This window comes from Pan paniscus, chromosome 11 (genome assembly GCF_029289425.2).
Source record: "Pan paniscus chromosome 11, NHGRI_mPanPan1-v2.0_pri, whole genome shotgun sequence".
Taxonomy (NCBI): domain Eukaryota; kingdom Metazoa; phylum Chordata; class Mammalia; order Primates; family Hominidae; genus Pan; species Pan paniscus.
This window is the reverse complement of record NC_073260.2, coordinates 30,195,058-30,219,267: the sequence shown is the minus strand read 5'-3', so window position 1 is coordinate 30,219,267 and position 24,210 is coordinate 30,195,058. Positions and strand designations below refer to the sequence as shown.

The 24,210-nt window shown below is 44.4% G+C and overlaps 1 protein-coding gene and 1 non-coding gene across 5 annotated transcripts in view; both read right to left on the bottom strand.

Annotated features, from left to right (window-relative positions):
• The window catches only part of EPB41L4B (erythrocyte membrane protein band 4.1 like 4B), a 148,926-nt gene that overhangs the window by 16,548 nt on the left and 108,168 nt on the right, over positions 1 to 24,210 (bottom strand). The window contains exons 18-23 of one of the 4 annotated variants that reach the window (XM_055117748.2): positions 19,369 to 19,494; positions 15,102 to 15,169; positions 11,689 to 11,787; positions 5,687 to 5,873; positions 3,743 to 3,820; positions 3,254 to 3,367 (exon numbers count right to left, since the gene is read on the bottom strand). In XM_055117748.2, coding sequence (XP_054973723.1) covers positions 3,254 to 3,367; positions 3,743 to 3,820; positions 5,687 to 5,873; positions 11,689 to 11,787; positions 15,102 to 15,169; positions 19,369 to 19,494 — 672 coding nt within the window. The remainder of the gene's footprint in view (positions 1 to 3,253; positions 3,368 to 3,742; positions 3,821 to 5,686; positions 5,874 to 11,688; positions 11,788 to 15,101; positions 15,170 to 19,368; positions 19,495 to 24,210) is intronic. The other 3 variants (XM_055117749.2, XM_055117752.3, XM_055117751.3) reach the window with 3 other exon arrangements.
• Positions 7,673 to 7,781, bottom strand: LOC112440959 (U6 spliceosomal RNA). Its single transcript, XR_003028936.1, has one exon. It is a non-coding gene; the product is annotated as a U6 spliceosomal RNA (small nuclear RNA).

Below are 24,210 nucleotides of genomic sequence, written 5' to 3'. Positions count from 1 at the left end.
ATTTCTCTCCACCTCCCTGTGCCCTAGGGAACACAGCCAAAATCACAGAAGGGGTACCCTAATTTGATTTGAGATTCAGCTTCAGCCCTGCTGGTATAATTAAGTTCAAAATAAAAGTAAGTTATTGCACCAGATGGAAACTCCCTTCTAACACCTAACCCAGGGCCTGTTCCAATGCCCTACACAGCCTTCCTCTGGCCAGGGCCCTGTCCTTCCTGACACATGAACTTTTGACTAACATGTCATGGCCCAGAAGGGATCTGGGTGTTAATTGGCTCTGCTTTGCAGTTGGGTAAGTGGTTCATGAAGCATGGGGATCAGAGAGGGACGAGCCCCAAAGAGAAAGAGTAAAGAACACAGAAAGCATAGGTATTCATGGTCTGTGTTACCTGGGGAGGGAAGCTAGCACGGTAGACTTGGAGTAGTGTGCAGGACTCCGCATTCTAGGGTCAACATCACTAATGCATCAATGTAGCCTCCCCCAACTCCCCTCGCTCAATCAACGCCAATGCCCCCAAGCACCTGCTCACATTCACACCCTAAAGAAAATACCAACTGGAGAGCAGGTGCTGTCTTGACTCACTTGCCTCCTTCCCTTCTCACCCACGTATTCCACCTCTTGCAACCCAGGCAGAAATTCAGATCTGATTACGAACTCTGATACAGAATCGGAAATGGAAAGACGTGAAGCTGCAAAAGTTCTAAAGCTTAAGATTGCTAAATTGAGCTACCTAATAAAAGAGTTGGGGATTAGAGAGGAAAAGGCTTGGGAAAAGGAGGGGGAAGAAACCTACAAAAGCGAAGTTGGAAAGAGTGTTTCTTTGCGGAGAGTTTGGGAATGAAAGTCCCTGGAGTCAAGGAGGAATGTAAGAGAATAAAAGAAAAGGCAAAAAGAGATCAAGATGTGTTACAGGAGGTGTTAATTTAATATTCTTTAATGATTTTTTGAGAGATGCCTGTTCCAGATTGAAACTTTTTATTACTCTGGGCTCTTTGGACTGTGCTTCTTTGAAAACCACTCTACACAGAGACCGGCCACAAGTATCAAGAGTGATAAAAGTGAAAGGCTTATGCTAGTTCTTTTTCTTTTTATTTATTTATTTATTTTGGAGACGGAGTTTCACTCTTGTTGCCCAGGCTGGAATGCAATGGCGCGATCTCGGCCCACTGCAACCTCTGCCTCTGGGGGTCAAGCGATTCTCCTGCCTCAGCCTCCCAAGTAGCTGGGATTACAGATGTGTGCCACCATGCCCAGCTAATTTTTGTATTATTAGCAGAGATGGGGTTTCACCATGTTGGCCAGGCTGGTCTTGAACTCCTGACCTCAGGTGATCCACCCGCCTTGGCCTTCCAGAGTGCTGGGATTACAGGAATAATACCACTGTGCCCAGTTTTTTCTTTTCTTTTCTTTTCTTTTGAGATGGACTCTCGCTTTGTTGCCCAGGCTGGAATGCAGTGGCATGACCCTGGCTCACTGCAACCTCCGCCTCCTGGGTTCAAACGATTCTCTTGCCTTAGCCTTCTGTGTAGCTGGGATTACAGGCACATACTACCACGCCCGGCTAGGTTACGCTGGTTCTGATAGTGTCTTGGTGGAACGTTGCTGAATGAAGGCAAGATCTCCAGTTCCCTGTTGGTCCAGCACTGGGCCTAGGGACCAGGATAGTGGTGGGGCCTCAGGAGTCTCATCCAGTAGGAGGCAGGGGGCTAGAGATAGGCTGTAAGCTTGGGAAATGACTACATGGAAAAAGTATTCACCAAGGAGGGGTAATTCACTGCCTGTGTGATGAGTAGCACATGGGAAGTTCTGACATTCATGCCTGTAAAGGGCTGCTTCCTCTTCAGCAGGAAATGCTGATGGGAAGACCCAGAGAGAGCAGCCACAGGCAACGGGCACAGGGCTGGCGGCAAAATAACCATAGCTCATCCAGGCTGAGTCTCCTAGACCAAGGTACCTGAGCACTTCCCTTCCTCATGCTCCACTCAGCAACTCTGAGGACCAAACCTGGGCTGACAGCTTGGAGATGGTCCCAGGGCTGTCCCACAGCCCAGACTGAGACCAGGGCATCTGACCCGCTTTGAGGGAGGGGACTGGCTAACAGGGAAAGAGACAGACACATCCTGGATTGGGCCATCTGCCACTGGAATGGCAGCCCAGAGTCTAGGTTCTAGAACTGGCTTTGATACAGACTTGCTATGTGACTTGGGACAAGTGTCTGCCCCTGTCTGGGCCTTGGTTTTCCCATCTATATGTGAAGGACTGGATGAGATGGTCCCAAGGCATTGTTTCACCTGATAGGCTGGGGCCAGTTAGTTGAGGAAGCCCTGGTCACAAGTCAGGCACGGGGGTCACCCTTGCCTCCCTCTACTTCTGGCTCCTTCCTCCCATGGATAAGGAAGCCCCTCTGCAGCCCTCATCCGCAGCATCCAGGACACTGACTTGTGGAGGCAGGCCTGGTCCCCTGAGATAGAGACCTCTCCATCACCCTACCAACAGGTAGGAGGGCTGCTGCTTGCATTTCTGATGCTGGGGGAAGCAGATGGAGGGAGGAGGACCAAAGGGAGAAGCAGATGGCTGGAGTCCCCTCTTCCCTTCTAGGACCCTTTGGCGCTCATGGAAATAGGATTCTGGAACAAAGTGAGGTCAAGGCCCATGGTACCAAGGAAAGCCCAAAATGGAGGAAGCTCTTGCCAAAAAGCTAGATGCCCAGGATACCTTCTCCCTGAGGCCTGCATACATACACTCATGCCTCAAAGGATGCTTTATCCTGAGGACACACATTCACTGCAAACTTCAGCTGTGAAGTGGTGGCTGTGTCTCAGTGCAGTGCAAGGACCTCAGTTGTCCCATGCCTGAGCAGTGAAACAGGCCCATACCCATTTCATAGCTAAGTTGGAGATACCCTGAGATGTGAGCAGCGTGTCTTGGGGAGAGAGAATGAGCTTCCTATTACTGAAGGGGTGCAAGCAGAGGCTGGACAGTCATTTGGCAGGCATTGCCCCTCAGATCACGGCATCTCCAATTCCCTACCAGATGCTGCTTCCTTTCTCATCTCAGCCTGTTCAGTTCAAACAAAGAAAAGACCATTTAAATCTATAAGTAATTAAATCTACAAGCTGGACCTGCAACACAATGATCTCTAAGGGAATCTCATCACTCTTGTCAAAGCCACCATGTTTCTTTTTTTGGAAATTGACCCTAATTCTCAGACCCACCAGGCCCTTTACTTGTTCCCTGAAAAGGGTTTCTCACCTGCAGGAGTCCCACAAGGGCTGCCATCCCTAAGGGGAGACCTGTATGCAGAGGATGGAAGATGGCAGGAGGTGCGAGGGGCCTGGAAAGCTGGGGTGTGGCCTTGAGCCAGTGCTTCAGACCAGATGGATCGTCGGAAGCAACAGCAAGAGATTCCCCACGGGTGGGCATGCAGGGCGCAGTCCAGGAAGCCAAGAAGCCGAGAACAAAACACCGAGGAGCCCTATAACACTCGAAGTGCAGTAGACAGGCATGGGCAGGACCCCCACAACTACCCTCGGAGCAAAGGAGCACCCCTTCCTCCCTCAAGGGCTCTAGAGGTGGAGGGACCCACAGTGCCTGACCCCTGGATGAAAGCTGATCCCTGAGCCTCCAGGACAAGAGGAAGATGCTCCTCAACAGCAATGCCCACCTCTGTCCATCCGTCCCACTGCCAAGATGTTTCTATGGTCTGTGACTTTTCTGGTTTTAGCAAAATAGGAAGTTTACCAGAGGAGTGGCTTCTGTGAAATCCATCAGAAGATCACCCGGCTCCAGGGTAAAGGCACCTCCTCGGTCAGAGGGGCTCTAGGGAGACAGACAAACACCCCTGGTTAGAGACGGCACTGCATTGATGATAAAGTTCACCAGAAAAGACAGGCAGAGGTTCCCAGCCTTTCCTCTACACTGATCTCACTAGCAATGACAATCCCCTTGTATTTCCCTTGCCAAGTAGTGTACAAAATGTTGAGACTTGAACCCCAATTTTTTCATAGGTAGAAGTAGGCATGGTGCAGAGAGCTGTCCCTTTCAGAGCTGCAGGCAGCTTTTCTTAAGTGCTCTTAGTGCTCTTCGACTGGTCTTTTGGGGAAAAAACACTTGAAAGAGTCCTCTGAATGTATAAAGAGAGAGCAAAGACCTTGTCCTAGATTAAGAGGATCAAATCCAGGGTCCTCCAGGAGCTAAACTGATCTGCACACTAAGAGCAATGATCTTCATGGCAGGTGATGGCATGTGGATTATGTTGCTTGCTTTTGGAAAATGTTTTGCCCTCCTGCTCTGGGGTCTTAGCTGCATGGATGGCCTCGAGGTCTTTTAAGGGAGAAAAAAGAAGTCCCATCAACGTGGTTCAAGCAAGGCCCCAAGGAGAGAGATGGCCAGGAGAGGGAGCCCTGTGGCCTTTGGTGGGATGCCACTTGCATCCCCTCCACGCCACCCCAACCCCCTTCTGTTTCGTAAATGTTTCGTTCAGCCTGGTTTTAACCACAGTGTGGGATATGTGATAGGAGCCTGGGTCCACACCTGAGACAAAGTTGTACAGGCGGCTCCACACAGTGGAGGATAATCCAGGCTGAGATGCCAATAGGTGGAGGTGATCTATAGAGAAGCAGAGAACCTCGGTCTTGGCCAGTCGCTGGCTGAGCACTCCAGGCAGGTTTCTGTGCACAACACTAAGCAGAGATATTTCCAGAGACACCCAGGGAAGGCACCAGGTGAAAGACTGGCCTTGGTAATGCAGGAGGTGGCCCTGGACCATTATTCTTTAGCTGTCACCAGGAATTGTGATCCCTGAAGCTGCAAAAGCCTCAGGCATCCAGTTTGCATGAGCACTTTAACCTCCACTGAACCTGACGCCAGCCACGGCAAGATAGCAGATCTTATTCCCATTTTTAAGAGGGAGAAATTGAGGCTTGAAGAAATAAAGGTTTTGGAAGTGAGTGCTGTGGCTTATGAATGGAAGAGCTGGGAACAGCCTCTGAAGCTCCGGTCTTGCCTTCGGGGCACCTGCCTCATGCATGCACCTTTTCTCTGTGTAGTCGCATGAACCACTGCAACCTCTGACTTGAATCCACTTGGATAGCAATACGTTCAACTGTATTTGGACCAATTGCCAAAGAGTGATCGTAGCTAGAGGTCTCTCAAAGAAAACCAAGAGAAACATCTTGTGTAAAGCCTTTGTCATAGCCCATTCACATCTCAGGCAATTTCCTGAAATTTCAAACCAGCAAATGGAATAATATTTCCTATTTTCAAACTACTAACACCGGCTATATGACATAAGGGAAGGGATGGGGACACTTCTATGTTTTTGCTCCTCCAAACTGTTCACTGTGGTTGGGGGGGGGAATCATTTCTCTCTTTCTATCTTTACAGTGGACTAATAGCTTATTATAGAGACGAGATTCTAAATGAAAACTGCCCTCAAAAATCTCTTACATTGCAATAAAAGTACAATGAACCTGATTTTATATTTCACTCATTCTCTCACAAATGGTTGGCTTGTATTTTGGGGTCAAGTTATATAAAAACATGTTCTGGTTGTTGCTGTTGTTTTATAAGTATACATAATTGATTATGCAAAATTTAAATACATGCACCAGATGCTACTCAGTAAATTGATACTGAATTCCCAGCAAGTGTGGCTGCTCGCCAGGGCTTTCCACCCCCCAATACCTTGGCCCCAGGGGACAGCAGGCCTTTGCCTTCTGACTTGTGAGGCGAGCTGATATTCTGGACCTTGGGGGACGGCAGCGGCACGGAGACTTGTGTGGCGGCCGTTGTGGTGTTTGTGGTTGTAGATGTGGTCACTCCCACTGCCTCGGCCAGGTCTGGAGGGAGGTCGTCTTCATCACTGCGGTTACTAAAAGCACATGAAGCTCTGCTCATTACAATAATAAACAGGCTGTGAGGAGTGGACGGAGGATGGGCAGGGGTGGGAAGACCAGGGATGGGGATTGGGGGTTCCCAAACAGATGTCCACCAGATGTCCAGCTTGCAGGATCCAATACGCTGACTTTTTTGCCAAAACAAATTGGGGTGAATTTTCTGTCATTTGCCAGGGTGTTGTTTTGTTTTGTTTTGGTGGTAAAATATATACAATATAATATTTATCATGTTAACTGCTTATAAATATACAATTCAGTGGCATTAAATGCATTCACAATATTGTGCAACCATTGCCACTATCTGTCCCCAAAACTTTTTCATCAGTGACAACAGAAACTCTGTATTGATATTGAACGATAACTCCCCAAGCCCCTCCCTGCAGCCTCTGGTAACATCAATTCCACTTTCTGTCCCAATGAATTTGCCTATTCTAGGAACGTCACATAAGTGGAATCACACACTCTATGTTCCTCTGTGTCTGGCTTATTTCAGTCGCCATAATATTTTTAAGGTCCATCCACATTGTAGCATATATCAAAATTTCATTTCTTTTTATAATATAAACATTCCATTATATGGATATACCACATTCTGTTTATCCATTCATCTGTTGATGGACACTTGGCTTGTTCCCACTCTTTTGGCTATTATAAATCATGCTGCCATGAACATGGGTGTACAAACATCTGTCTGACTCTCTGCTTTAAGGGTGGTGCTGGGGACTCCAGGCACACTGTCCCTAAGGATCTGCCATGTAGAGCTTCTGGAGCCACCCTTGCATAGGGGTTGTGATTTAGAATGATGGCTGAGCTCAAGAGTGTAGATACAAGACCCATGACAGGTAGGCACCAGTGCAGCCTGTGCAGATCACTGGTAAGGCCTCAGCCCAGCACGGGGCCACGTGGGAACATGAGGCCGTGAGACAAAGCTGCAGTGCGGATGGGATTGACTGAAGGGTCCCTGAGAGGTTTTAGATTATTCTATGTATGGAGAAGCCTCAAGGGAAGGACTTAGGGCTCATTACTAAAAAGGGGGAAAGGTGAGAATTGAATAAGTACATGGAAAAATTAATAATACACCAAGTATTTGGATCCACATAGATGACATAGGTCAGATGGGTTACACGTTCATTCACCCACTTAATTTTCACACCGACCCTATTACCATCTCCGTTTTTCAGAGAATCAGATGATATTTAGCAGCTGATTGTGAAATTATTTGTTCAAGTTCGCATAGCTAGTTAAGTGGAGGAGCGGGGTTAAAATTTCTTTTTACCTCATTTAAAAAATTATCACCTCAATAGCATAGTTATTATTATTTAGTTTTATATAACAGGCCATTTAAAAACCATAGCTCATTTTTCACAGAAGGGAGTCAACTGATACCGCCTAAAATTGAAAAAGACTCCAAATTCATCATGGTTTTTATCTTTTGTCTTAGTTTAGATCTTATGGCCAAGAAGCATATCTAAAATTCAGCAAGTCTTCCAATTTTACCTGTTTCTAAGGTAAATTCACGATAAAGTCATAAAACAACAGTTTCATAAGTAAAATTTTACATACAGAATGATTTTTTGCTTTGAAGTTGTTTCTATTTTAACAATATATAAGCATAGAAACTTGTCTAATGTAACAGTCATCAACTATGAACCCTGGTTATTTTTGATTCTGGGAAATTGGCTACTTTTCTCTTCTGTCTTGCCTATTTACTTTTTTTTCCTTTCTTTAAATATTTTAATTAACTTATAAATATTTTATTATTTAATTAAAAATTTAAAATATGAAATGCTTCACAAATTTGCAGGTCCACCTTGCGCAGGGGGGCCATGCTAATCTTCTCTGTATGAGTCCAATTTTAGTATATGTGCTGCCAAAGTGAGCACTATTGAATTTTTTTTAGACTTTTACACTATGTTTAAATAAACAGTGAAGTTATATTTCTGGAAAAAAATAAAATAGCTCATGATTTTCTAAACATACTAGCTGGTATCAATAAAAAATGACACTTTTGGCTGGGCACAGAGGCTAATGCCTGTAATCCCGGCACTCTGGGGGGCCAAGGCAGGCGATTGCTTGAGCACAGGAGTCTGAGACCAGCCTGGGCAATGTGGTCTGGTCTTGTCTCTACAAAAAATACAAAAATTAGCCAGATGTGGTGGCACACACCTGTAGTCTCAGCTTCTCAGAAGGCTGAGGTGGAGGATCACCTGAGCTGAATCACCTGAGGCTGCAGTGGGCTGTGATCGACCACTGCACTCCAGCTTGGGCAACAGAGTGAGACCTTGTCTCCGAAAAAAAAAAAAAAAGACCTTTTCGCCTGCCTTAAACTCTCTGTAGAGCCCCTCTACTTCTCCATTCTCACTGCATGCAGCAGCCACATTTTCCCTCCTTGTCATATTTCCAGGAAATAATGTGGCTGAGATTTTTGTCTGTATCTTTAAAAGCAGTGGTTTGAAGACTTGTTCACAGCACCTGAATGTTACAATGCTTTTGGTGGAGCAACCTAAAATCTGACTACACCTTATTCCAGCCTAGGAACTAGAAATATTACAACAGCCAAAAGGGCGATGTGTGCACACAAATCTGTATCTCAAAAATGATGATGTAAAAAATATTTTCCAGAAAATCAGAGATCTGAGTTTTCCCATTTATATTCCTTGATCACATGCCAACTTTATCAATATCAAAGAGTTAAAGAGATGGGCAAAGGCCAGGTGTGGTGGCTCATGCCTGTAATCCCAGCACGTTGGGAGGCTGAAGCGGGCGGATCACCTGAGGTCAGGAGTTCGAGACCAACCTGGCCAACATGGGGAAACCTTGTCTCTACTAAAAACACAAAAATTAGCTGGGCGTGGTGGCACACGCCTGTAATCCCAGCTACTCGGCAGGCTGAGGCAGGAGAATCACTTGAACCTAGGGGGCGGAGGCTGCAGTGAGCTAAGACTGAGCCATTGCACTCCAGCCTGGGTGACAGAGTGAGACTCCACCTCAAAAAAATAAAATAATAGTAATAATAAAAAGATGGGCAAATGGGCGGTAGCCAGCGTCAAGGATTCGAGAACTCTTTATGGGACAATAACACTGGGAAAATCTCATCCATGGATGTTGCTATTTTCTACTAATGGGGAAAATGCTGCTATTGTTTGATTTTCAAAGCAGAATACTTTGGGGCAGTTTAAGAAATACACATGTAAAGTTCAAGGTTTGAAAAAGAGTGTCCTTAAAAGAGCCAGTTTGATTAGCTGGGCATGGTGACATGTGCCTGTAGTCCCAGCTACTTGGGAGGCTGACGCCGGAGAATCGCTTGAACCCAGGAGGCGAAGGTTGCAGTGAGCCGAGATTGTGCCACTGCACTCCAGCCTGGGCGACAGAGTGAGACTCTGTATCAAAAAAAAAAAAAAAAAAAAGAGTGAGTTTGGTGAGTTAGTGAAATTTCCTTTCCTTCCAGATTATATATCAGCCAGTCAGTTTCAAACATGATTACATCTCTCAAATGAGTGATAGTAACATTTTGAGTTTCAAAATGTAAAAGGAATGGCAAGTTCTGCCAGCCTTATCCTCGAGGGAAGCAAACTGTCGTGGCTTAATTGTCCCCCAGAGATCATTAGGACTGTTAATTATTTGAACTTTACTTGTTTTGGCTTTCCTAGGAAATGCAGCTGACCAGAAGTTTCTATGAAGGATATGAGGTGGGATATATCTCCCTTAATATCCCCCATACATGCCTCTTTTCCTTTTCACAGGTAAAATGGCAGACCTGAGATGGCTGTTAGAGAATTGCATCCAGAATCCCATTTCCTGTCCTACATTTTGCACTCTGGGTACCCCCTAAACTCCATCTTTCCTCAGAAGCTTCCAGGTCCTAGAGAAGAAAGAAAGGGGACCTCATCCTATGGCCAGGGTATTGGGGCTTTACCCACATTCTCTCATGTTAAGCCCCACAAAACTCCTCAGAGGCAGGTATTATCTCATCCATTTTACAGAGAAAGGAAGAGAGGATCAAACAGTCACTTTTCCAAGAGCTTACAGCTGTAAACTAGCCAGGGGCCTGACAGAAGCCTTTCCAACTCCAAAGCCCCCATCCTTTCCATTCGTCCAGAGATCCCCCTGCAGTTATTCTCTGACCAATGACACATCTGGGCACAGTACCCATGCCATAGCTAAGGTCAAGAAATGGGAACTACAAGCCGGGCGCGGTGGCTCATGCCTGTAATCCTAGCACTTTGGGAGGCCAAGGTGGGGTGGATCACTTGAGGTCAGGAGTTCGAAACCAGCCTGGCCAACATGGTGAAACCCTGTCTCTATTAAAAATACAAAAAAATTAGCTGGGTGTGGTGGCGGGCACCTGTAATCCCAACTACTTGGGAGGCTGAGACAGGAGAATTGCTTGAATCCGGGAGGTGGAGATTGCAGTGAGCTAAGATTGTGCCACTGCACTCCAACCTGGATGACAGAGTGACAGAGCAAGGCTCTGTCTCAAAAAAAAAAAAAAAAAAAGGGAACTACCATTGTGATCAGTACTACAACTATTACTAGTACTCACCACCCTGATTACAGCAATTATCTTTCTGCTTTGGATTATAATTATTTGTGACTCTTGTCTTTCCCTCCAGTAAAGTGTGAGTCTTTGGATGGGAATTGTCAAAGTCACTTTACTATTCCCCAACGATGCCTAGAACAGTCAGGTACACATGTGCCCTGGTGATTCTGGGACATTTTGGGAAATGGCTCCTCCTCCAGGTGTCAAAGCTCAGTGATTAGCTTTGGTTCTGTTGACAGACGGGGCTGCCTTTTCATGGATATGCCATGGAAAGCAGCTTCTGATGTGGGTTGCAATGATCCCCGTCCTAGTATTCATGCCCCTGTGTAATCTCTCCCCTTGAGTGTGGGCTGGACATAGGGATTTGCTTCTAATGAACAGAATATGGCAAAAGTGATGGGGGCCAGGTGTGGTGGCTCACACCTGCAGTCCCAGCACTTTGGGAGGTCGAGGCAGGCAGATGACTTGAGGTCAGGAGTTCTAGACCAGCCTGGCCAACATGGTGAAACCCCGTCTCTACTAAAAATACAAAAATCAGCCAGGCGTATTGGCTTATACCTGTAATCCCAACTACTTGGGAGGCTGAGGCAGGGGAATTGCTTGAACCTGGGAGGCGGATTACAGTGAGCCAAGATCACACCACTGCACTCCAGCCTGAGCGACAGAGCAAGACTTTGTCTCAAAAAGAAAAAAAGTGATGGGATGTCAGTTCTGTGCGTAGGTTACAAAAGACTGTGCCTTTGCCTTGCTGTCACTCTCTCTGGCTCTTCTTATGTGCTTTCTCTGATGGAGAAGGCTGGAGAGACCTATGTGACTACAGGCTGAGGGCATCCTCTGTCCAAGAGTCCTTGAGGACCTGATCCCTGTCAGCAACCGTAAAAACGAGCCTGCAGATGAGACCGCAGCCCTGACACCTTGAATGCAGCCTTGTAAGAGCCCTGGATACAGAAGACCCAGCTAAGCCATGCCCCGACCCCCACTCCATAGGAACTGTGAGGTGATAAAGGTGGATTGTTCTAAGACACTAAGTTTGGGAGTAATTTATTACACAGTAGTCAATAATGAATCCTTATGCTAACTATGTAAGGTTTTCAGGGAGAAAGGGCTAGTCTCATTATTACCTAAATTGGAAATAAATGGAATTTGGGGGCTGCTCCCTGGGACTAGTCAGAAGGGCTAAGAAGCATTTGTACCTAAACATTTAGTCATCATAGTTGTTTTAATTGAAAAAGTTGCAGTACAGAACTCACAAACTATACTGTCTTGTTAACTTCCTCACTCGGGGAGGCTTGATTTCCGGCTTTTCCACAGCTGGCTGGGCAGTTTCCACACGAATAGGAATAGGACTTCTAGAGACACACCAAAAAACAGAACAATACCATCAAAAAAGGTTTATGGTCTCGTTTTAGCCATAGGGACTGCTTTCTCAGTTAATGTACACCTTAATAACATTGATAGTCAAGAAATCCATTTTTTTTTGCCTTTCTACCCTACTTAGTTAATAATTATAATTATATTTTAAAACCATAGAAAACCCAAACAGTAAGAAAAAAATCATAGGGAAGAAAATATAGCAAGTGGGGCAACTAAACATAATTGAAGTACCAAATAAAATTTCTCTGCCCCATAACAGCCACCCCTGCCCCCCAATATGAGGGGTGAACCAGAATGAGGGTTTGGCTCATAACCAGGTTTTGCCAGTAAAATGAAGAGAAACCTATGGATAACCTGTTTTTAATTCCAAGTAATCTGGTAGCTATTCTATTTTAAACATAGCACAGACTATATACTTTTTTAAAAAAAAGATAAGAACCATACTATACTTTGTGTGAAAAATGCATAATCAGAAGACCTTTAGGACTTGCTGTAACACATTTTAATTCCATGTATGTGTGAAAATGCTAAAAATTAAGCGTCACTTTTATCTTTACTCAAGAATTTATTTCAGGTAACCAATGGACCCTACTGAAAATAGTAATTTTACGGAAAATTTTTAATGCATTTTTGTAGTGGTCATGACTAATTTCATTTTTAAAAAATCAGTTCATTACCTCCTAGGACCAACAAGGCATCAAAACAAGTTGAGGTCCTTGAAAGGGACCCCTGGCAAGTCAACTGACACTTCTGGGTCAGTGCTCAATATGGTGATAAGTATGTGGCCGGGGCCTAACAAATGCATGTTGAGGCTGGGTGCAGTGGCTCACGCCTGTAATCCCAGCACTTTAGGAGGCTGAGGTGGGCAGATCACTTGAGGTCAGGAGTTTGAGACCAGCCTGGGCAACATGATAATACCCGTTTCTACAAAAAAATACAAAATTAGCCAGGTATGGTGGCGCATGTTTGTAGTCCCAGCTACTCAGGAGGCTGAGGTGGGAGGATCACCTGAGCCCAGGAGGTCGAGGCTGCAATGAGCAATGATTATGCTACTCCGCTACTCCACTGCAGCCTGGGTGATGGAATGAGACCCTGTCTCAAAAAAAAAAAAAAGAAAAAAAAAGTATGTTGAATAAACACATGAATGAGAAAATAGAGGATTTGAGTCAATGCATTCTATACTCATGGTTTCCTCAAGCTGCGACTCCAGAGTAAAGAGAACATGGTCCCTGAAGAACGTAGAGTCTATTGCGGGAGCACATGAATTTGCTTGGGTGGAATGGTCAGCATCGGGGAAAGCTACGTGGAGGAGTTTCCTCTTTCCAGATGGAGGGAAGACCACAAAGAAGAGAGGCAGAGTGGAGACCTGGCTGAACGCAGGGCACTAGAACTACCGTCTAGTGAGGTCTCAGTGGAAGAGCAGAGGGTTTTAACTGGAGGGAAAGTCGAGGCCGGGTCATATGGGGCCTCAGGCTGAGTCTACACTGAAGGCAATGGACCTCAACTCTCTAAAGGTTTTAGGCAAAGGAGTGGCATAGTCAGATTTACATTACAGAAAGGTCCTTAGAACAATGAAGAGGACCAGGTGAAAGGGAGGACAGAAGCATCTTAGAGGATTGTGGGCAGCAGTAGACCCGGAAGACAATGAGGGCTCAAGGTATAGACAAGAGGAAAAGAGGATGGATGTGGAAGGTAAAATGAAAGTCAAATTGCCAGGACTTGGTGACCAATTAGATGAGGGAATAAGGTAGGAGAAAAGCAAGGACTCCCAGGTTTCAGGCCTGGGTGAGGGGTAGGTAATAATACCATTGACTAAGAATGGAAACTAGGTGAAGGTTAGTGGGGTGGAGTGGGAAGAGATGAATTAAGTTTTTGAAAAGCCCTGGAGGCAGCTGGGTATGTATCTCAGGAGTAAGACAAATTTATACCAAGAACACAGATTGGGAATCATAAGGTGATACAGAGAAATGTTAGCTTTGATTTTTGGCATCAAGTATAATAATTCCCCAGAGCACCTAGGGTGCCCGTTAACATGATGATTCTTGTCTCTACTGGCACCCACCAAATCCCCACCACACACATTCACACAAAGGATCCAAAAGGTCTGGAGTAGGACCCAGGAGTTTGTGTTTTTAAGAAGAGACTCTGATGCAGTGGTCCTTGGACACATTTTGGGAAACTACCCTAAGGAGACCCTGCTGGTGTTAGTAAACCACCAGGTGGCAATGAGGCCACCACCACCATGCCAAGAAGGAAAGAGTTCCTGTTCTCTGTGAGATCAGGAGAGGAAGGACTTCCTCTGGGTTTGGGGTGGTGGTGGCCTGGAAGCTTTAAAGAACATGTGTAGGGGATGGGAGGAGAGTGGATGATGAGAAATTACTTAATGGGCACAATGTACATTATTTGAGTGATGGATATTCTAAAAGCCCTGACTTCACTACCGTGCAATCTATGCACAGATCCAAGTTACACTTGTACCCCATAAATTTATACAAAGAAAAAATAGGCTAGGTGTGGTGGCTCACACCTGTAATCTCAGCACTTTGGGAGGCCGAGGTGGGTGGATCACTTAAGTCAGGAGTTCAAGACCAGCCTGGCCAACATAGTGAAGCCCTGTCTCTACTACAATTACAAAAATTAGCTGGCACAGTGGCGTGCACCTGTAATCCCAGTTACTCAGGAGGCTGAGGCACAAGAATTGCTTGAATCTGGGAGGCAGAGGTTGCAGTGAGCCGAGATCGCACCACTGCACTCCAGCCTGGGCAACAGAAGAAGACTCTGTCTTAAAAAATAATAATTAAATAAATACATTTTTAAAAGGAACATATGTGGCTCCAGCACTAACAAGAAGCTCAGCAGGCAGGGCACATCAAAGGGCCAAGGGAAGCTGGCCCAAGTCCAAGCTGGAGTTGTGAGCAGAGGCCAGGTCTTGAAGGGCCTCCTGCACTCTGTTAAGGAGTTGGGATTCCATTCTGAGTGTAGACAGAGCCTTTAAAGGGCTTTAAGCAGGGGGATGGCAATGTGAAGCCCACTTGCTTGAGTGACAACCCCAAGTGATTGATTTCTTTGTTAATGCAGCAGGCAGAGATATTAAAACTGAGAATAAGCAGCATTTTTGAGGCTTGCGGAAAGTTAGTTAAGCCAGTCTTTTTCCATCTCTTTGGGCTCCTATTCTCTGTTTTATTTGTCCTCTGATTTTATCAGCTAATGCCCTCGTGAGCAATGTTTCAAGGATAATGTTGATGATATAGAGAATATCATTTCCCCATTCAGACAAGGAGCAACAGACCTTACACTAGCGTCCTGAAGACTGGATTTCTTATTGATATTTACAAACGGTGATTCCTCCTTTCCACCCTGTTAAAGAAAGCATTCAGGTTAGTCAAAACTGAATATGTTGGCATGCAAAAAATGTTTTCAAGTCTCTTACATTCAAAAGATTATAGAAATTGGCAAGTGGACCAAAGAGGTAGTTCACCAAGTACTCAATCAATAGAGAATCTTGCACTGGTGTTTATATATGTTAACAAAAAATGTTTTCTTGAGTAATAGGATTAAGACAATCATTCAGATGCAATCAATTCTTGCATTCATGCTTTTATTGAACACCTGCTACGTGCCAGCTCATGCTTGAATTAGAAAGGGATAGTGTGGGAAAAGCCAAACCCGCAGTTTAATCCTTCACCTCACAGTTTGGGTCAGGAATAATAATCAGCTCTATGTTCACATAGCACTTACAGTTTACAAAGGAATTTGGAATCTGTCCTTTCACATCAGCATAACAACCATAACAGCCTGGCAGGAATCACGTCATATGATTTTGAGAGAAACCTTGTCCTCCTCCCTCTGATGAGTCCCACAAAGAATAGTGCGGGAAGAAGAGACACCCACTCAGCCAGCCAGGCCAGCTGACCACACACTAGTGGTCAATAGAACATGCAGAGGCCTGCAGCCCTCACGATCATCACAACATGCAGAGCTTGGCCTCTGTTCTAAATACATATTGAGCAAAGACTTCAAGCCTACTGGCTTGGAGGACATGGCATTATTAGCCTGTCAAGATTGCCCACATATAGATCCAGTCTTACATCCTAATCAAAGCCTTTTTAATTTTTGTTTTTGATTTCTTTATTTCTTGAGAGAGGGTCTGTTCTGTTGCCCAGGCTGGAGTGCAGCAGCACGATCATGGCTCACTGCGGCCTTGACCTCCTGGGCTCAATCAATCCTCCTGCCTCAACCTCCAGATTAGCTGGGACTACGGGCTCACACCACAACACGCAGCTAATTTGTTTCATATTTTTTTTGTAGAGACGAGGTTTTGCCATGTTGCCCAGGCTGGTCTTGAACTCCTGGGCTCAAGCGATCTGCCCACCTTGGCCTCCCAAAATTCTGGGATTACAGGCATGAGCCACCACACCCAGCCAAAGCCTTTTTTAGAGTTAGCAACAGATAGTACCATTGGTCTGTTTGACTTCTGCTTCCTTTCCTTATACTCTCACTGTGCACTGATGCCAATAGGGGATTAACATTTAAACCCCTAGCAGTATACTTGGCTGTGCATCAACCTCCTCTCCCTCCATCACAACCCCTCAAAACCCTCTAAACCATGGATTCCCAAAGCATGCTTCTGTGTTCCTATGAATTTCAGTTCTACAGATAACAGTAGGAGCTACTTACGGCCAGTTAGGTGTGAAAGAAAGTAAAACAGGCTTCTTTCCTGCAGGACTTTTCAGAGCCTATAAGAAGCTGATGTGTACTGGGACTGTCCCATGGGATTTCATGTGCAGCATTTCCAGAATTATCAGGGAGAATCCTGTGGGGCTTGTGTTCCTTATAACATCTTGGGAAACGCTAATGTTAAATTACTGACTTCATACTCCCCTGCTTTTTTCCTGCTTTCATGCCCTTCCGCTGTGTCTTTTTGGCTAGGAAATGTGTTCTTACCTATTTGTCATCTCTTCCCTATACTTTACAAAATAGAATATTTTCGAGATACTGCACTTCTCCAATGGAGCAGAAATATGGGTCCTCCACAGATAATACCTGCAGCATGGGGTTATTGGGAACATGTTACAACTTTCTAATGTAGATAATTACAGCTTTGTAAATTGCAAAATATGTGTCAGTTTTGTTTGTTCTGTGATGGTATAAAAATGGCATACCTGAAATCAACGAAGGTAGACTGAAAATAAAGAATTTGTGATTATAACCTTGATATTCCTGAGTTTGTGATGGGAAATAAACCTGACCATCCTCTAAAAAGGGCCACTACTGTTATCTGTAAGCAATCAGTGCCCCCAGCAATTTCATCACGCCACAACTGTGACCACTGTTGTCAATACCTCCGCAGTGGTGGAGCAAGGCATTGCACCAGGTACTCTGCATAGATAATCTCATGTAATCTTCACAATAACCTGATAGATGTTGTTATCTCCATTTTCATATGAGAGAACTAAGGCTCAGAGAGGTTGACAAACAAGCTTAAGGTGACATTCCTGATCAATCACAGATCAAGGTTCAAAGCCAGACCATCTGACTTTGAAACTTGTGTTCTACATCTTACTGCCTCCTGTTTATATCACAACCCCCAAATAAAAGACATTTTGTAAGCTTTCTCTTGACTTTCATGGTATGTTCTGGAAGGACCTAAATTATTCAGATTGCTACATATATAAATGGAAATAATAATAGAAGAGATTACTGAGTATTTACTTTACCCTTGGCAACATAAGCATATACATTAGGTTTATAAGGAATGAAGGAGATAGTTTTTAAAATTTATTTCTTATTTTTTACTTTATTTAATTATTTATTTGTTTATTTTTTGTGAGACGGAGTCTCGCTGTGTTGCCCAGGCTACAGTGCAGTGGAGCAATCTCTGCTCACTGTAGCCTCTGCCTCCTGGGTTCAAACAATTCTCCTGCCTCAGCCTCCAGAGTAGTAGGATTATAGGCATGCACCACCACACCTGGCTAAGTTTCATATTTTTAGTAGAGACAGGGTTTCGCCATGTTGACCAGGCTACTCTCAAACTCCTGGCCTCAAGTGATCCACCCGCCTTGGCCTTCCAATGTGCTGAGGCTACAGGCATGAGCCACTGTGCCCAGGGTGAAGAAGATAGTTATATATTTTTCTAATGAAATCACGGACTGCAGCTTTTTATAATATTTCCAGGACAAAGATGACAAGTGGGCTTCCACCTGAGTGCCAACTCTGATCAACAGGTGGTAACTCCTTGGAATACCTACCATGTAGAAAGTGATTCTGAGGCTGCATTTAGGGTCACAGGGAAAGAGTCATGGTCCACCAGGGATACCTGTTATGAGTTCAAGTGGGAGAATTTATGGCAGCTATTAAACTAGCAACTTTTATCTCCAAGTCCACCTTTCAAACATCTATTTTATGGAGCTGGCCCAGGGGCCTGCAAACCTCATGTCTGCTTTGCCAGGTGGCTCCATGATAGGTTCTGTCCACATGGGGCGCTCCTTCTTGTCTGCTTCCTGCTCCTGCAAGTCACCCCAGCCTTGCTGCTTCATGTGGGCAGCAGCAGTTCCTCCTGCAGTCACAGCTGAATACAATTTGCAGTTTTCCAACACTGGCAGATCCAGCTGCATGGTATCCACCTCAGACATATCAGCACCAGCCAGCTGATGTCCCCTCCTCAGTCTGAGTCCAGGACCCACAGGCATGTCTTAAGAGCTCAGAAATGCCAGCGCCAGGCACAGTGGCCCCTGCTTAGAAGTCTGAGTTTAGTCTCCACAGGGCTTCTCCTCCAAATATCTAAATTTTAATGTTGACAGCATCTCTGTTCCCTCAGCTATAGGGATGGAAAGTGTGGCCTGCAGTTGCTACCTCTGGTACCTTAGAGTTGTGTGGCCCAAAATGTGGTCCTGTGGGCTTGTTAGAAATGCATATTCAGGCTGGCACAGTGGCTCATGCCTGTAATCCCAGTACTTTAGGAAGCTGAGGCGCGAGGATTGCTTGAGTCCAGGAGTTCGAGACCAGCCTGGCCAAGATAGTAAAACCCTGTCTCTATAAAAAATACAAAAATTAGCCACGTGTGATGGTGCATGCCTGTAGTCCCAGCTACTCGGGAGGCTGAGGCAGGAGGAATGATTGAGCCTGTGAGGTTGAGGCTGCAGTGAGCCATGATCCACCACTGCAGCCCAGCCTTTGCAACAGAGTGAGACAAGAAAGAAAGAAAGAAAGAAAAAGAAAGAGAGAGAGAGAGAGGAGAGGAGAGGAGAGGAATATTCATGAGCCCCCACCCCAATTTACCAAATCTCTGGGGACAGGGCCCAGTTTTCCAGGTGACTTATGCACAATAACATTTGAGAACTGCTGCCTTCAAGTTCTCTTTTCACCCTTTCATGTACCTAATCCTTTTAAATTAAAATCTTGGTTCACATATCAGGTATGGTTCACATACCCGGTTCCCATCTCCTGACTGGACCCTGACTGACACAGCATCTCAGTCCTACGATGCCTCTTTCTTCTCTGTGGCATCGAGGAAATCCTATAACATGAAATCAAAGGAATGTATGCATTCTGCGCACCTGGAGGTTCACTCGGGAAGCATTTTCCAACTGGGCTTTCAGAATGTTACACTTCACATGATCCGCCACAGGGGAAGGCAAAAGTGGAGTCTGAAGAGTTTTCTCCGAGACTTTCTTTTCTTCAGCCTGAGACAAACCAAAATACAAACAGCAGATTGTAAACAAAGAGAGAACTATGTGCATTAACTTTTCCCAATAATCATAACTGCATATAACACAGACCTACATACATAGACAGGGGTGTCACCAACTCCTTATATTTTTATCAGTACTTCACTATTTGCAAAGGGTTCTCAGGCACAGCATGTCATTCCCTCATGAAATAGGGTGACGACCTACCAGACGCCAGGGTAAAGGTTTAAAGAGAAGAAAAGGCTTTTCCAGCATCATGGGGCAAGAGCCAGTGGCAGAACAGGACATCTCCTGGTTCAAGTCTCCTAACCTCAGTCCAGTGTTATTTTCCCCATAACTGCCATCTCTTACATAGAAAAATTCAATTCTGAGACTTGTTGGGTCCAGGGGAAGGGTACAAAATATTCATTGGTAGTTTGACAACAAATCTTGCAGAAAATTGTGATTTTCAATAAGAAATTTATATTTGTTAGCTTATTGTAGAGTGTCTTGCACTTCAGTAATTTGCATGACCTTTATAATTTTTGCCATATCTCATGTATTCACTGAACATGTATCTATAATTCATGTGATCCAGTTAAGGTGAATTACCCTGGGATCACCTATTTGAACTGTGTCCAAAGCAATAATATCTTTGAAATTATAGGCTTTGTGACTATTATAATAAACATGATGATATTTACATCACTATTAAAATAAAAAGTACTCATCCATGTGTACAACCTGAAATCATCTTTGATGGTATACACACTACATTTTGGGAAATAATGTCTTATTGTTAACCATGCCTATTGTGGTCATTTCATATCCCAATGCTAATATGGTACCCGGCACATAGTAGATGTCCAATAAATACCTACTAAAGAAGGTTATGATAATATACAGTATTAGAAGAGACGTGTTTAATAAGGAAGACAGGACCGTGTGATTGCTAGAGGTCAGTTCAGTAATATTAGGACTAAATGTGACATATCAGCCACCATGCACCAGAGCAAGAATCAAATGTCCCAAAGCTCTCAAGTTCTTCAAGTTCCAACATTAATCTTATTCACTAATTAAGAAGTCCTACTGAGCATGTTGGTACACACTAAGTGCTATGAAAGCTAGAGGAAGTATAGAGCAACTGGCCAGCTAATATCGTTTAATAAAGAAATGAGGTAGAGTTTCCCAGGGGGACCTCCAAACATATGGAGAAGCATTTGGTAGACCAAGCAGAACTCTCCAATTTTATGTAATAGCAAGACAGGCAGAGACAGATTTGAATCTCAGCTCTTTCACTTACTTGGACCATTAAAAAAAAAAGGATCACGGGCTGGGCACGGTGGCTCACACTTGTAATCCCAACGCTTTGGGAGGCCGGGGCGGGTGGATCACTTGAGCCCAGGAGTTGGAGACCAGCCTGGGAAACACAGCGAAACCCCATCTCTACTAAAAATAGAAAAATTAAGAGGGCGTGGTGGCCCTCACCTATAATTCCAGCTACTCGGGAGAATCACCTGAGCTCAGGGGTGGAGGTTGCAGTGAGCCAAGACTGCACCACTGCACTCCAGCATGGGCAACAGAGCAAAACCCTGTCTCAAAAAAAAAAAAGATGCTGTTTATAAAAAGAAAAACAGTGCCAGTGGCCAACATATACTGAGAGCTTATTATGGGTTAGCCACTGACTATGCATTTCATACGCATGTCTCACCGAGTCCCCTCATGTAACCATCTCATTTCAAGATAGCTACTATCATTATCCCCAGTTTATAGATACAAAAAACAAAGCAGATAGATGGTAAGTAACTTGTCCATAGTCACACAGGAAGTAAGCAGAGGAGCCAAGATTGACAGCCAGAAATGGTGATGTTGGTTACTCCAAAGCCAGAGCTCCTGACTAGTCAATCGTACTGCTTCCCCTTAAATTATCTGAATCTGTTTCTTTCTTCATAGGATTGTTATGGCGCTCAAGTGAGAAAAACAGATATAAATGGCACTTTCAGGTTAGATTCTTTAGTTAGCAAATATACATAACCAAAAAAAAAAAAAAAGAGCATTGGATGTGAGAACACTAATGATCAATCCTGAGCTATCAATCGTTCCTGAGCCATCAAGCTGAATCTGAAGAAAGCTGGCTCATTTGACTGGATTCATTATCCTGAGGGCCTCCACGTTCTCCTTCAGGCAAATAAGTAACATTTATTTTGAAAGGTGAGGTTTACAGTATACCCTTAAGATAATTTATCTTGTGTTTGTAAATCCTGTTACATCAAGATAATTGAATGGATATTTCACTGGTGCATGAAGAGATAGTTTTAAAATTAGATTTAATTTTTCGGAATGGTATACTGGCATACAGGAGTCAAATTGGTTATAAAGCCCATTTGAGGCTTTTGACAATTGCTTAAGGGTAAGCAGTTATACTGGCAGTAATGACCGAAGACCCACTTCAAAAAATAGAATGCTGCTAAAATAAGAACGAAAAGTTAGCACTGATTTTCTCCTTGAATTTACTAATTCTAAACTGCTTTTTTGGACATAAAATTCAAGCTGGCTTGTTCTTGTTCATTCTGGACAATGCAAGACCTGTAATATTCTGCTATATGAACTGACGCAGGTGAAGGCCAATATACATTTTGGGAAATTTGTGTGTCGTCATATGAATTTGTATAAAAGATATCTCTGTGGCAGATAAGCATCTGGGTTCCAAGACCGTATCATTCCTGCCTGGAGGATGGCTTCAAGAATGTTGTGCTTTCTCCTTTCCTGTGACTGTATTTTGTATTTTATGTTCAGTCAATTTGAATTGTGGAAAGATACTTTGTTGTTCAATATGGGATTACAGATTTCAAAACATAGACATGAATGACAATTAGGCTTTGATATTATTACAGTTGGAAATAGTCCATCTGTTTGGGGATATAATTTGGGGATAAAGAAATGATCAGATGTATATTTGAATTGTTTATACAAATTGTTTACACATCTAAAATCTGATGAGAATTAAATTCTTGTGTTAATTTTGGGCACAAACTTTGGAACTGGACAGTGAAAATGACATCTCACCATTCAATCAAGAAGCGGAAGTTATCCAAACCTTAGAAGAATCAGAGGATTCTTGATCCTTGAGGCTGGAAAAAACCTTAAAAGCCATCCAAGCCAGTGGCTCTCAATTTTGGTGTCATGATCAGAAGTGAGAAGGGAGATCTGTTGCAAGGAATGCTTCATGGATGATAACAACAACAACAACAACAAATTAAAGTGTGGCCAGGCATAGTGGCTCATGCCTGTAATCCCAGCAATTTGGGAGGCTGAGGAGGGTGGATCACTTGAGGCCAGGAGTTCAAGACCAGCCTGACCAACATGGTGAAATCCCATCTCTACTAAAAATATAAAAATTAGCCAGGTGTGGTGGTGCGTGCCTGTAATCTCAGCTACTTGGGAGGCTGAGGCAGGGGAATTGCTTGAACCCGGGAGGTGGAGGTTGCAGTGAGCCGAGATCATGCCACTGCACTCCAGCCTGGGAGACAGAGTGAGACTCCATCTCAAAAAAAAAAAAAAAAAATCAAAGTGTGAAGTAATATATTTTGTGTGTGTGTGTGTGTCAGGACAAAGTCAAAATTATCTGTATAATCACATCACTCTAGCTTACTTGATTACTAATGCATTTCTTTTCTTTTTTTTTTTTTTTTTGAGAGGGAGTCTTGCTCTGTCACCTAGGCTGCAGTGCAGTGGCAGGATCTCAGCTCACTGCAACCTCTGCCTCGTGGGTTCAAGCAATTCTTCTGCCTCAGCCTCCCTAGTAGCTGGGACTACAGGTGCCCACCACCACACCTTGCAAATTTTTGTACTTATAGTAGAGATGGGGGGGGGGGTCTCGCCATGTTGCCCAGGCTGGTCTTGAACTCCTGACCTCAAGAGATCCACCCGCCTTAGCCTCCCAAAGTGCTGGGATTACAGGCATGAACCACCATGCCAGGCCAATTTCTTTGAGTGGAGGAGATAGGGAGGGAGTTGTAACTTGACCTCCAGGGAGATGCTCGATAACCCACAGATGTCTCAGGTAGGCCTTCACCCAGAGCAAACCGCTATTGTCAATGCTCCACCAATAGTCATGGCAATTGCAAATCACTATAGAGCTTGTGAGTTCCGTGCTACACTATATGCTGTATTTCCTTGCAAAATATTTTTGGATTTTGCCAAACTCTGGATAAGCCCCCATTAAAACCATTTATTGTGTATACTGCAGAAGAAAAGTTGAAAACCAGGCGACTAAGAAAAAGAAGACCAATCAGGGGGCACACGGTGCATTGGGTTGAATCCCTAGCAGCTAGGGCAAGCCTGCTCAATAAAGATCTGTTGACTGAATGGCTATCAGAGCCATCCTGCAGGAGGAATTCTCTCTAGCTGGTAATCATGGAGGGTGGTATAGAAAAAAAAAAGTGAATGAGCAGGGCTTTGAAGGTTAAACCTGCAGTTGGGGTCCGTTAGTAATCAGAGGAACTTCAGGCCGCCCTGCTGAGGGATTATGGGAAAGGTCAGGGACGGGAAGGGCAGGAGGTGTAACCTTCCCATGCTGCACAGAGCAGTTCTTCCAAATTCTTCCTATTCCCTCTCATAAAGGGACAAAGCTAAGCATTAAAGTGGAAGAAAGGAACCATGAATGAAAAAGATTCTTCCTTAGGGGATTTAAAAAATTAAAATGTATGTACAACAGTGGTTCTCAACTAG